The 13,919-nt window shown below is 45.1% G+C and overlaps 2 protein-coding genes across 8 annotated transcripts in view; one reads left to right on the forward strand and one right to left on the reverse strand.

The window, feature by feature from the left end:
- Positions 1–4,530, forward strand: part of FOXJ2 (forkhead box J2) — a 28,472-nt gene extending 23,942 nt beyond the window's left edge. For all 6 annotated transcript variants that reach the window (XM_065029035.1, XM_065029045.1, XM_065029015.1 and 3 more), the window contains 3 exons: positions 315–515; positions 1,268–1,366; positions 1,962–4,530. In XM_065029035.1, coding sequence (XP_064885107.1) covers positions 315–515; positions 1,268–1,366; positions 1,962–2,050 — 389 coding nt within the window. In that variant the 3' untranslated portion in view covers positions 2,051–4,530. The remainder of the gene's footprint in view (positions 1–314; positions 516–1,267; positions 1,367–1,961) is intronic.
- A 4,538-nt stretch (positions 4,531–9,068) lies between these two features.
- On the reverse strand, positions 9,069–12,556 carry LOC102083630 (C3a anaphylatoxin chemotactic receptor). 2 transcript variants are annotated; one of them, XM_021297640.2, is made up of 3 exons: positions 12,417–12,528; positions 10,582–10,604; positions 9,069–10,491 (listed from the first exon to the last, which is right to left on the reverse strand). In XM_021297640.2, the coding sequence occupies exons 2-3, from the start codon at positions 10,595–10,597 to the stop codon at positions 9,479–9,481; spliced, it is 1,029 nt and encodes a 342-aa protein (XP_021153315.1). In that variant the 5' UTR covers positions 10,598–10,604; positions 12,417–12,528; the 3' UTR covers positions 9,069–9,478. The 2 variants fall into 2 exon arrangements, with proteins under 2 accessions (XP_021153315.1, XP_005509824.1); XM_005509767.3 differs by having other exon boundaries at positions 9,069–10,604; positions 12,417–12,556.
- Between the last annotated feature and the right edge of the window lie 1,363 nt (positions 12,557–13,919).

Raw genomic sequence — 13,919 nt, forward strand, 5'->3', positions numbered from 1 at the left:
GTTTGTAAAATGAGGTTCTGTTAAAGACCCTGAAGTGCTTGGACACTGCAAGAATTTGGGGCAGGGGGAATTAATTCATAAAAGTATGTCAGAAATCTAACTGAAATTTTTCCCTCTTACTCTTCCCTTCCCTACTTGAGTCAGTGAGACAGTATCCTAGATATGGAGTTCTCCAGGAGTTTGGTGACAGATTCAAAGCAATGAAGTTGGGTTTGTGGGAAGAAGGTAGGATTTAGAGGCAGAAGACAGAAACTCTTTGCAGGGAAGACCACAGTGTGAGTACTGTGTTTGACATTGCCCTTTGTCCCCTGCAGAGCTGATGGAGAGTTTGCGCCAGGCTGAGCGGAAGAACTGGACACTGGATCAGCACCATATTGCCAACCTCTGTGACTCCCTTAATCACTTCCTTACCCAGACTGGTCAACTCCCTCATCTGGTTGGCCCACAGCAGACCCCCCGAATCTCTGATTCTTGTGCCCTGAACAGTGGCAAACAGGAGCAATCTATGAACCAAGGTAATGAAGATGGAGACTAAAGTGACTTGTAAATAAAGGCCCAATTCTACGAATATCCTAAACTACTTCCTGCCTTCCCGGGCAATGTAGCACTGAGCAACCCAGGGCTGGGCTGTTAGCTGTTTGTAGCAACTCAACTCCCTCTGGCTTTAAAGAATTAGGCTGTCCTATGTCTGTGGCCTAGACAGACTGTTATTATGTGATGCATAGCATTGACAGGCAACTTCTCCAGGCAGAGATAAATTTAAAAGGTAAACCCATAAAAGGAGAAGGAGGTGGTGGTGTTTGTAGGTTACCAACCAAAAGGAATGGCAAGGTAAAGAGGTTGCTGTTCCAGGTGGCAGGAGCTGTAGGAGGTGTAAAGAAGAAATCTCTTGCACCCAGTGTTGCAGAAAATACTAACTGGACAAGGAGTAGGAGGAGAGCACAGAGGATATCATGGCCTTGATACAACTGTGATGGTGTGTGTCATCTAGTACTGAACTAAATGGATTATATTGAGCCAGCTTGTGGTGTTTCTGGATGAACATTTTCTTATTTTACAATAATAGATAAACTCCTGCTGGTTCCAAAAACAAGATCTCTGACCAAGCTATAGCTTGCAGTTAGGACCTAATAGCTGAACGTCTCTTCAGTATCCCATGGGTCTGAGTGAGTTGCTCTGTGGCTGAGCTGCCACTCAGTTGGGGCCAAGACATCTGACCTGAACATTAACAGGTTTGTTGGTTTTGGTTTTTTTATTCCTTTCACAGTGAACTCCTATGGTCAGCCCCAGCCTCCCCATCTCTTCTCCGGGCCATCTCCTATGTACCAGATGTCCACCCAGGACTCTCCAGGATATAATCGCCCAGGTAAGGGGTGACAGTAAGGCATATTATACCAATGAACATTGAAGAACCAGTTCCCAAGCCCTTTGTGCATTTCTCTAAGCACTTACTAATCAAATGGAGTACTGAGGGTAGAAAGGAAGCTTGCAGTGCAAGGGACCCTCCATTTAGGGCTCTGCCATGGCTTTGGCATGGTTTAGGATTTCAGTGGCCTGATTTCTTTCACTTCACCTGAATAGTCCTCTAGCTCAGCCTCACCCTCAGTTGGTTGCTTGAAGGCAACTTTACATGAGAAACTTCTTTTGATGAAGTCCTTTTTGCTCTATCAGCAGACAGCTGTAAGGAAAGTTAAGGAGACTGAAACTTAACCTTGGTAGAAGCTGCTGTGGAGGATTTTGTAGCAGACCACCTGCAGACATTGGTAGGTGCTGTCTGACAGGGAGAAATTCATGACAGTAGTGTTCTTGCTTGTTAGGTTTTTGGAAGGGAGAAAGCTGGAATCCCTTATGTGTTCTTTTGCCCAAGGGCCCACTGTGAAAAAGCGTGACATTTTTAATACTAACTCTCTCTTGTCTTTCCTGTCTTGTCTCTTTTTTTTTTGTCTTCATTTTTGACTCAGCTCACCATCTGGTCCCTCGGCCTCCAGGGCCTCCTCCAGGTGCCAATGAGGAAATCCCCGATGATTTCGACTGGGACTTGATCACCTAGCAAGTTACAGACTCGTTAGCCCGTCCTTCGTGAAGGACGTGGGAGGGGAGGGGGACATGGGGTGAATGGTGCCAGCACCACCCTCCCCAGCCTCCCTGCCTTGTCTGTATATAGATATATATTCTCTATCTCTGCCAGAGAAGCCACCGCAAGATGCTGCCGAAGATAATCCTTCCTTGCGTCCTGTTTTATCTTCTTTTTCTTCTTTTGTTTATTATTATTATTGTTATTATTATTATTATTACCAATAATTGAGCACAGCTCTCCCCCGCCTCTGGTGGCCTCTGATGCATCAGATCGGCTCTTTCATGTTGTGTGGTGCCCTGTGGAGGGTGGAAAGATGGGTCCTTGGTGCCATGAAAAGACCTCGGAAGGCTGAATCCTTGAGTGCTTCTTTCCCTCATCATTTTGCGTTTAACAATCCCTCTTTCCCTTCAAGGTGGCTGGTGAATCTGTTGTATTGGCTACTGGAGTGAGAGAGCCTAGTGGACCCTGGGAGCCTGTAGTTATGTTGTTTCATAAATGTCGTAAAGGTCAGGGGGCTAAAGGGACACTGGAGGGGTGATCTTAGCTCCATGAACTTCCTTGCATGAGCAGGAAAAGCAAGAAAATAATTACAGTTTCCAAGCACAGAGAGAGGTTAGTCCCTGAGGGCAGGGGGAGCTTCAGCTGGGAGGGTAGACCTGAGTTTGGAGAAAGGAAAATGTAGCAGAGATGGCGTTTCAGCAGAGAAGTTTGGTTTCAGAATGCAGTGCCATCTGTGAGGACTGAAAGAGATTCTGAAGGAATCCTGAACTGTTTCTACACTGCCTTTGCAGTCTCCAGGTGAAGCTTACACATCCATCACTAAACAAAGCAGTCAGGGGTGTCACATGTGATTCAGCGAATTCTGTTTTCCAGAGCTTTTGATTTCACCTCCCAGCCCTTCAGGCCGTTCTTCAAAATCTGTGGTGAGGCTCTTACTTGCATATGCAAATTTGGAAATTTTCTCCCATCAGTATTTGTTCTGTTGTTATTCGGCCCTCTGCCCCTCGTATTTCTTTGAAGACTGTCCTTGCCTGTGGTTTGGGAGTGCCAGCAACAGGAGCCTTGTTGTGTAGGTGCCAGTTCTCAGTCAGTGGTTCCCACTTTGCGAATGGGCTGATGGTGGGAAGAGGAAGCTGCTGCTCAGAGTGGAGGTGAATTAGAGGACTTAGAGATCAAGGGGCTGGACCCTCTGGTCAAGTAAGTGGGTGGCCCTCACAAGTGTGTTTTTTTTAAGAGGTGCATTAGAAGAGAGAGGATGAAGTGGGGGCAGATTTTTAAACTGAACAGCCAAAGAGCGTTGTATAAAAGGGAAAAGGGTGGGTCAGACCCCTTGTAGTTCAGCTGGGGAGATGATGGAATCTAGGGTAAATCCAGAAGGATGAGTTTTGTCAGCACTTGCAAATCAGGAAGGTGGAAAAGGTTCTGGAGCAGGATTGAACGTTGAGATGCCTCCTCCCCAAAGCTGTGTCCTGTGTTTCCCTTTTTTTCTGGTATGGCTCTGTTCTGTCAAACCTCTTGTTTCCTCTTAATAAAGCCTTCCCCCCACCCATATTCCCTGTTTACCAGTGAAGAGAACCAAGCTGGAAATAAAACATCATGGCTATTTGACAGACCTGGAGCAGGGGAGTTATAACCTCTACTCTGACTGCAGGAGGGTAGGGAACTAGTACTGCTCTTTAAATTTGCTGTAGGAATAGATCAATTGGATCTTTGTCAGGGAAGTGGACAGAGTCTCATTGTGTTGCAGGGGTGATGGGACTTTTTTTCTTTCTTTTTAAAGTGTGTGTTTGGGGGAGTGTTCATCACTGAGTGTTTCCAAGAGAAATTAATCCCAGACAACTACAACATGGAGTCAGTTGTTATCTCTGCTGCCTCAGGATGGGAATGATAGAGCTTGGAAGCAGGTGTGTTGGGTTTATGTGGAAAGTGGTGCCAGAGACAGCCTCTGGTAGATGCCAGTTCATGCTTTGCAGAGGATGTTACTGAGAGACGGCCCTGTAGAAGTCTGAAAACACCACTGGAAGGAAAACAAGATGGCTCCTTCGCGTATCCAAGTGTCCCTGATTTGCATATTCACATCATTTGCATATTAAGTTGCATCTCATTTGCATATGTAAATACATGCCGGTCAGTGTGCAAATTAGCCTCGTTCCTCTGCCCCTGAAATAAATGTGTGTTGTTAGTGGGTGGGAAGGCATCGGGTGGGTCGCGTGGAGCTCTGCAGGGTGCTTGGGTACCAGCCTGTGGGGAGGGGAGGGGAGGGGAGGGGAAAGCAAGGCAGCCTGTTCTGGAGAGGGGTCCTGCAGGCCCTTGCAGTGTGTGGTGTCCCCTCCAGCATGGTGTGGCCCCTTGCGCTTTGTTCCAGTGGTCAGGGAAAGAGGGGCGTGGTCTCACAAGTTTATTTTTGTGCATGCTTTCTTAATAAAAAGAAAAAGTGAATGTTTATGGTTTAACTCTTTTGGTGCCAGTATTGATTTCCCCCGCCCCCTCCCCCAGTCTCGTTGTTCAGGACCCCACTTGAAATGGTTCTTTTTCTGAGTCACTCAACAGAGAGGGCTCACGATCTGGCTGTAGTCAGGAATATGCATTCTCCAAAAATCTACAGTGCCCAAGAAAGGTTTTATTCCTAAAACCTGGATCTCTTGTGCAGGTCCCTTGACCTTGCTTCGTTTTATGGCAAAACCAGCATTCAAAAGAATCTGAATTATTCTCTCACCTTTCTTGAAGACTTCTTTTGCTGAGTCGCCCCATACGATGATGTCATCAATATATTGCAAGTGTTCTGGAGCTTTACTTTGTTCCAGCATGGTTTGAATCAGTCCATGGCAGATGGTAGGACTGTGTTTCCACCCCTGGGGCAAGTGATTCCACATGTACTGGACGCCCCTCCAGGTGAAAGCAAACTGCGGCCTGCACTCTGCTGCTAAAGAAATAGAGAAAAATGCATTAGCAATGTCGATTGTAGCATACCACTTAGCTGCCTTTGACTTCAGTTCAAATTGCAATTCTAACATGTCGGACACAGCAGCGCTCAGTGGCATAACTGCATTCAGGCCACGATAGTCTACAGTTAGTCTCCACTTGTCACTATACTTACGCACTAGCCAAATTTGGCTGTTAAAAGGTGAGCGAGTCTTACTGATCACAACCTGACTTTCTAGTTGATGAACAACTTCTGGATAGGAATCAAAGAGTCTCAATTGGTGCGATATTGCCGGTGATGCACTGTTGTGGTAGCAGTTGGCACCTGCTGATCGTCAACCATCAGCAGTCGTACAACAGAAGCATTGTCTGAAAGACCAGGCAAAACAGACAGCTGTTCAATATTCTCAGTGTCCACAGCTGCTATACCAAATGCCCACCTATACCCTTTTGGGTCCTTAAAATACCCTCTCCTGAGGTAGTCTGTGCCAAGGATGCACGGAGCATCTGGTCCAGTCACAATGGGATGCTTTTGCCAGTTTTTCCAGTTAGGCTCATTTCAGCCTCTACAAGAGTCAGTTCCTGGGATCCCCCAGTCATTCCAACAATATTGATGGATTGCGTTCCTTTATAATTAGAAGGAATTATTGTGCACTGTGCACCAGTGTCCACCAAAGCTTTGTACTCCTGGGGGTGTGTTGTACCAGGCTATCATACCTGCACAGTCCAATAAACTCTGTTATCTCTTTCCTCCACCTGGCTGGAGGCAGGGCCCCTCTAATTTGTGTTTTGTGCAGTCTCTGGGTATGAATTAGAGGTTCCTTCAAGAGGATCAGAATCTCTCTACCCCTTCTGGAAACTGGAGCAGCCATTTTCCTAGGAGTTTTTCCTTTTAACTCACATGCTCATTCCTGAAGTTCTGAGGTAGGTCTTGTATCACACCTCCTCATGTTTTCTCCCTGGTCATGTAGGAAGAACCACAATGTGCCTCTTTTTGTGGACTGCTTCTATCCTCTCTCTTGAGATTGGAAATGCCTTCTCCTAATAGGTGAAACTTATGTTCGTACAGGTTGTGAATGGAACCTGTCTTCTCTCAGTGCTCAGATTTCTTGCAACAGCTTTTCAAACTGGTCGTCAGGTTTTTCACACAGTTTCTCCACAGTCGAGACACAAGCCTGTAGAGAGACAGCAGGGCTGTCCTCAGAGTCCTGAAGCTGCTTAATCATGTCAGAAATGCTTTGTCTACCTCCAGCTAACCAGACGATTGCTGCCAGTGACTTAGCATATGCAGGTGGTGCGCTTCGTACAAACCTGCGCCACATAGGTTGTGTACAATTTATTCTATCTGGGTCTGTCCTCTCTTGGCTGTTTGGCCCAAAATAGATTATTTCCCGCACAGCTAATTCTCTCAGGAACTGGATACCTCTCTCCATGGTATTGCATTTCCCTGGATTACATATAATATCTTCCTTGAAGGGAAACCTTGCCTTCACAGCTGTCAGGAGTCAACTCCAGAGGGTGGTGGAGTTGTTCTCTCTTGAAATTGCCCTCTCAAGGGTAGCAGCCCTTGTCAGAGATGCCAACGCTTGGCTTCCCCACCTTCTAGTTCCAGACTATCAACTCTGTTATCCCAGCATCAGAGCAGCCAGGTTACAACATTCTCACCTTCATGACGACTAAAGTATTTTCACATATCTCTCAGCTCACTTGGAGAAAAGGTTTGGGTGGTCACTTCCTCTCCTCCTTGTGTTGATGATGCTGCCCCTTGGGTTGATGGTGCCCCTTGGCCATCATCTGCAGCACAAATAGTGTTTCTTGTGAGTCTCTTACAGCTGGCAACTGATGCTGATATGGGCTCACCATCTCTTGATTTATTTCCAGAATCTAAATGACTGTCACTGGCATTGGTATAATTACAGTGGCTGTTGTGGTTACAGCAGCAGCAGTGCCCAGTGTAGGTGGTTACAGTAGCTGCCTTGTTAGTCTTTGAGGCTGGAGAAATAACAGTATCTGTGGCTGGCGAGGCAGCGGCCTTGCTAGCTTCACTCTGTGTGGGAGCTGGAACTGCCTTGGCAGTTGCTTGAGAAGCCACAGTGTCTGTGTTCGGTGGAACAGCAGCAGCTACCGGGGCTGTAGCCATAGCCTTGGCTGCCTTGCTCTCCATTTGGAGCGGGCAGACGCAAGTCTCAGGACTCAAAAAAGACACAGTCCTCCCACAGTGTCGAGTTAAAAGCTGTCTTAACTCGACACTAGCACTCAGTTCCTGAGATTAGCTGATCGGAGCCAGCTCGGTGGGTCCCAATTAAGCGAAATCTTCGAGGTACAGAGAAGCCTTTTTCTGATTTATTTTCTCTCTGATTTGGGCACTTTCATTCTCGAGAGACCCGGAAGCTCTTGGCAGCCCTTGCGAGAGCAGCTGACATGGAGTGGGCATTACCATGGCGAGGGCCATCACACCCCCACCCCTCGCCTTGAAAAAGCCTCAGGGAGGCCAGCGACGCGTCACTGCCCACCAGGCAATGGAAGGGGCAACTAGTTTTTGGCGTGGTTGAGTACCAGCCACGCTGTGCTGCAGCAGCGGTTGTGGTAACTTGTGCACTAGAGCGCAGAGGTTGTCACTTTTTGATGGTTAGACTCTCTCACCTATTGCCACTGTCTCATACTGCTGCCAACCATGGTCTTGACCAGAAAGAGAGCTTGTCTCAAAATGACTGTACCAACTCAGACCAACCGCCTGCCCCGAACCGTGGCTGTTCAGGTTTCTGGTTGCAGGGAGTGCCAGAGCCTGCTGCTGCCAGGGGTGGGTGGCCAGCATCCCATCTGTGTGAGGATGAGCAGGAAACGCAAGAAAATAATTACAGTTTCCAAGCACAGAGAAAGGGGAGTCCCTGAGGGTAAATGGGATGTCTCATGTGGATGGGATGGAATACTTAGTTGGTCAGTTTTACTCATCTGTTCAGTTCACCCCTTCTTGCTTATGGGATGTGCATTCTTAACAGTGACCTTGCATACCATTGCTATGTCTACCAAAACATGTAGCCAAATTCAGAAAAGTACAGTTACTAAGAATAACTTAGCTGAAAGAAAAATTCACTAAAAGAGAAACTTTAACAAAACCAGGACACCCAGCAGTGTGCCCATCATGTGGGCTCAGTTTCCACCAACTTACCTTAGAAACAGAGTTTGGGCATGGACATGGCTAAATTGCCAGCCCACACTTTACAACCAAGACTTGTTAGGATGGTGAAACAGAAGTGTTGAAAGTTCTCACAGCTGGCAGTACTCAGGGCACTGAGATCAGCAAGGCTTTAAACTCGTGCTCACCAGAAAGGCAAAGTGAAAACTATATTGATGCTTAGTGGCTGTTTGTCATTCTATTTGTTGACCTTACTCCTTTAAGGAAGGACTAACATAAAAAGCAGATTTTAAACCACTTCTTTAGAGTACCTAGTAAACATGCTTCTGCTTTTCAGGAGCAGGGGACATTCAAGTTTGGGAAGCACAGCCAAATAGCCTGACTGGATGAAATTTTTCTCTTCCTCTACTGGAAAGACAGGAAAAGCACATTTCTTGTAGAGAGCAGGACATGACTATGCAACAACAGGCTCATTCACACCTTCTTGGGGTCAGACTAGAGGTTATCACTTCTCAATTCCAAGTTTTTATCAAACAGCTGATAGTCCAGCAGCCACCTAATCTGGTTTATCAATGATTGCAGTTGCTCAAATTGTGCTCATGTGCCATCTTAAAATGCAATAGGTACATTTGGATAATCTTCGACAACTTCCTAAAAGGAGGATTTGGGACATTGGTGGTGGAGGGAGCATTAGGGAGACAGTGAGCGCACACTAGCAAAGATAGCTACAGCATGTGCATTGGACCAGTTACTACTGTACAGTGATGTATTTGCTGGGACAAAGAAATACCTTGAGCATCTACCAGGGCATGAAAGTCAGCTCAATGCAGCAGCTGACAGGGGCAAGTACTGTAAGAAAATGTAGCACTGCCCTCCAGGGAAATCTTCAGAAAACAAACAAACAAACAAATAAACAAACCTCAAGAAGATAGATTTGAATGAAAGATATCAAAGTTAGTTTAATCTCCAGTTTATCAAAGATGGGAGATGTAGAACATAGACATGCAAATAGCTATAATGACATTCTCATCTAGCAATTCAGAGGTTAAACTACATGATCCCACCATAAATCATTCTGCAGGTGTGCTTTCTTCTTTAAAGTGCTGTGTCTCCTGCTTCACCAGGGTCTTCCCTGGTATGCCCTCAGATACTCTTGGTACTTCCAACTTCCCAACTCTCTAGAGCAGGATATAAAGGGTCTTAGCTGTTCTTATCAGAACTGTCTCAGTGTGCGGATCTGCAGATTAATCAAATGTGTTAGAGCAAAAAAAGCTGTTAAATGTAGTGACTGATGTGCAGGGCCAAAGCTTGCTCTTTCTACCGTGGGGATCAGAAGTCCTATATTACACTGTGCTGCTACCGTCCTTCTCTGTTGAAGTCTTGCTTCTGTCAAGGGCGGATGGGATTGCACGTGTTAGTTCCTCAGTAAACGCACCTTCCAAGATTCCTTTCACTGTTTGCCGTGCCTTTGTCCTGAAGTCTTGTCCCACAAAAACATAGAGCAAGGGGTTGATGCAGCTGTTGGCATATGCAAGTGCTGTAGAGAGGTGATCCCAGAGGATCAAATTTTCCCTCAGTCCTGTTCCAAGAGTAGGTACAAGGGACAGAATCCCTACTACATGATATGGAGCCCAGCAGATGAAGAATAGAGTTACTACAAGCACAATTGTTCTCAGCATTTTGTTGCATGGCTTGTGAAACTGACTTGTACGCATTTGGAAAGCAATAAGGGCATAGCAAACTGCCATGATGCCAAAGGGGAGTACAAAGCCAAAGACAGCCCTACTGGTGTTTATTGCCACTAAGGCAGGGGATACAGAATAATCACTTTCATAGAAATTTCCCCATGAGTCATTACCGTTGTAGGTTAAAAGTGAGTTTTTTTCCAATAGCTCATATACAGCATCATCCACGTAATCCAGCACTTCGTTGTCTCCAAAATTGTACCCACACTCAGTTTTGCCATCATGAGTGCTAGTCTCACGGTAGTGAAATACAGGACAGCAGAAAATTAAGGCCAGGATCCAAATGCCACTGCATATTAATGATGTACATTTCACTGTTCGGTGATTTTGACACCAGACAGGTTTCATCACAAGGAGGCACCGGTCAATGCTGATGGCCACAAGTAGGAAGACACTAGTAAACATAGTAAACACTATGACTGAAGGAATGACTTTGCAGAGGAACCAACCATATGGATAGTGTTCATAGAGGGCCAGGTGAGCTATGGAAAATGGCAAGGACAAGCAGCACATGAAGTCAGCCACAGCAAGGTTTAGGAACCAGACAATGTTCACAGACCTTTTCATTTTCAGACCAGCTACCCAGATCACCAATCCATTGCCTGGGATACCTATGATGAAAACAATGGTGAAGACAGCAATAGAGACAATGGATTCTGATGCATAATATACGGCAGCCTGTCCATGTGAACTGCTGTTACCCAGGAGTTGAGGCATTCTGTACCTATAAAACAGAAAGCAAATTAGTAGGCAATTCACACCCTTCTTCCAAATTATTCTTTTTATCTTTACTGAAGCATCTCTGAGTCAGGTGACAGTACAAAGCTGTCAGGGTACAAAGGCATCAGTCTACAAAAGTTTTTGCTTACAAATCTGACCATTACACACCAAAATTCTCATGGTGGCTAAGCTACATAAGCCCCACTATTCAAACAGGGAGATTGTATACACCTAAGTTCTCCTGCCTCTGTCATCCCCTTTGATTTCTGTTCTTTTTAGTCTCAGCTCTGGAGTTCTCTATTCATATGCCTACACTATCAACCACTAGCTTTCGTGACTGACTTGCAGCTTTGTATACAGTTAACTTCTTCAGAAAAGTGAGTCATCATTATAGTTCCTTAATCCTTTAAAACAAATTAATTTATTCTAGCATAACCAGTGAAATAGGTTTAGGTTAAGAATGCAATGCTTGTCTTAATGAAATAACCCCACTCCATTTTCTGGACATCTATAAATAGAACAGATGGGACAGCAATTCTGTTTGCTAAGGGTATTTTTAGGGAAGTCTCAGAAAGCACTTCCTTCTCCCTGCTTTTGTTCTGAGCTCTCTCCTGGTTCTTTAGAAGGCTAGTCTTGATGAGCAGAAAGGCAATAAATGAATGCTTTAAGAAGAGCAGACAGAGATTTAGTTATAGAAAGAAAAATTAAAATACAGAGTAACAGCACTAATGTTCTTGATCTATTTTGGATGGCTCATTGCAAGACAATGAATCTGAGCCACAGAATACTGTAGTGACATTTTAAAATTATGAGAATAGTAGTGGAAAAACTTTAATTGCTCAGTTATTCTTGGACTTAGATATTAGTAAATTTTGAAAGAAAAGTATAGGAAATATAGCAAAGTCAAGATAGAACTGAGAAAAAGAGCCTGATCTTCATCCTGTAGGCATTAATAGAATTGTTTATAAAACCCCTGTTAACTAAACCCTTGCCAAATCAACGAAGACAGTTGTGTTGCTGAAAGGTTCCTAAAAGGCTTACCGGAATGCAAGGAAACTGCACAGGTAAGAGCTGAATACAGTCTGCAGAAGCAACCAAGGAGACATGAATAAGGCAACCCAGACTGATTCTATTTTAAACTCCATTATGCTAGTACTTAAGAGCCAGTCAGGGATTGTTGTGTGCAGGACTAATTATCAATATTGTTAAAGAAAAATATTAGAAATCATCAATCTCTTTCTTGCATAGCATATAGTCTAAATGTGGAGTGATGTATGAATGTTAGAACCGCTTCACCACAAAGAAACTGAAATAAACAGTTATAACAAATGTCGGTAACACTTTTCGGTAACAATTGCTAAAAGGTTGTTAGGTGAGGGTGACCTGCAGGGAAAGCTATGAAAGCAGTCACTGTAAGGCAGCTAGGGACTTAGCTTGAAATCCTAACAAGTTTGCTCCATTTTGCGTGGTCTTGCTGATATATGCAGAACCGACTTTTACAGGGACAACTGGAGAACAGTTCTGCAAGAGCTGAATCTCGCTGCCTCCCCATATAGCTACAGAAGGTGGTTACGAAGAGGACTGGGAATCAAAGAATGCTGTAAAAATAGTAATACAAATCCTACTCCACAGCAAACTGAGGGATAAATCAGTAAGAAGATACTGCCCACACTGTTTTCAAGAGTGCTGAGAGGGCTGCTATGTGGTTATGAAGGTGGAAGAGGGAACTGAAGCAGGGAGAGAGGTTTTCAGGTGTGAAGAATAAGAAATTGCAAGTTGAAGAGGGAGGCAGAATTCTGCATCTTATTATACCTACCCAAGTGAAGCAGATGCTCTAGTGTGTCAGGGAGCAAGTACCATCAGTTCTGTCTCTCGAGTGACTGAAAACGGAAACTCACATGCCATTTTAGGAACTGCTCTTGTTTCCTGTGTTCGCAAGCGTGTGCTAAGCATGTTCTTGCACCCTGACGGAAAGGCTTAGAATGAATCATATTTTCAGTTTTAGATATGATCTGCTAATAAAGAGTCAAACCAAAAGAAGCTGTCTCAACACTGTCAAAATAAAATAGTGCCCTGAGACAAAGAATAATAGAAAGCAAGGGAATGATAGGCACAGACTATAAACTATATACTTTACTACAGTTTCCATAAGACAACTGAATCAGATGCCTGTTGGTAAAATGCTGGCCTTTACTTGATATAATTCACAGTTCCAAACCCTGTCATGCCACCATCAGGTGTCTGATCTGTTGTCTTGTAGCCACTTTCATGTTTTATCAGAACAGCACATTCACCTAGTTAATCCAATTTCTGGGATGTTTACCAATATATATCAGCTTCTGTCCCAGCTTAGTTCACCAAATACAGAACATTGTGCTCACAGAATCACAGAACGTTAGGGATTGGAAGGGACCTCGAAAGGTCATCTAGTCCAATCCCCCTGCCAGAGCAGGAACACTTAGATGAGGTTACACAGGAAGGTGTCCAGGTGGGATTTGAATGTCTCCAAAGTACTCCACAACCTCCCTGGGCAGCCAGTGTTCTGTCACCCTCACTGAGAAGAAGTTTCTTCTCAAATTTAAGTGGAATCTCTTGTGTTCCAGTTTGAACCCATTACCCCTTGTCCTACCATTGGTTGTCACTGAGAAGAGCCTGGCTCCATCCTCGTGACGTTGCCCTTTATATACCTGTAAACATTAATGAGGTCACCCCTCAGTCTCCTCTTCTCCAAGCTAAAGAGCCCCAGCTCCCTCAGCCTTTCCTCAGTAGGGAGATGCTCCACTCCCTTAATCATCTTTGCTGCCCTGCACTGGACTCTCTCCAGCAGTTCCCTGTCCTTCCTGAACTGAGGGGCCCAGAACTGAACACAATATTCCAGATGCGGTCTCACCAGGGTAGAGTAGAGGGGAAGGAGAACCTCTCTGGATCTACTAACCACCTCCCTTCTAATACACCCCAGGATGCCACTGGCCTTCCTGGCCACAAGGGCACAGTGCTGGCTCATGGTCGTCCTGCTGTCCACCAGGACCCCCAGATCCCTTTCCTCTACACTGCTCTCTAATAGGTCATTCCCCAACTTATACTGGAATCTGGGGTTGTTCCTGCCCAGATGCAAGACTCTACACTTGCCCGTGTTATATTTCATTAAATTTTTCCTTGCCCAACTCTCCAGCCTGTCCAGCTCTCGCTGGATGGCAGCACAGCCTTCTGGCGTGTCAGCCACTCCTCCCAGCTTGGTGTCATCAGCAAAGCTGCTGGCAGTCACTCTATTCCCTCATCCAAGTAATTGATGAATATATTGAATAACACTGGGCAAATA

Source organism: Columba livia, chromosome 1 (genome assembly GCF_036013475.1).
Source record: "Columba livia isolate bColLiv1 breed racing homer chromosome 1, bColLiv1.pat.W.v2, whole genome shotgun sequence".
Taxonomy (NCBI): domain Eukaryota; kingdom Metazoa; phylum Chordata; class Aves; order Columbiformes; family Columbidae; genus Columba; species Columba livia.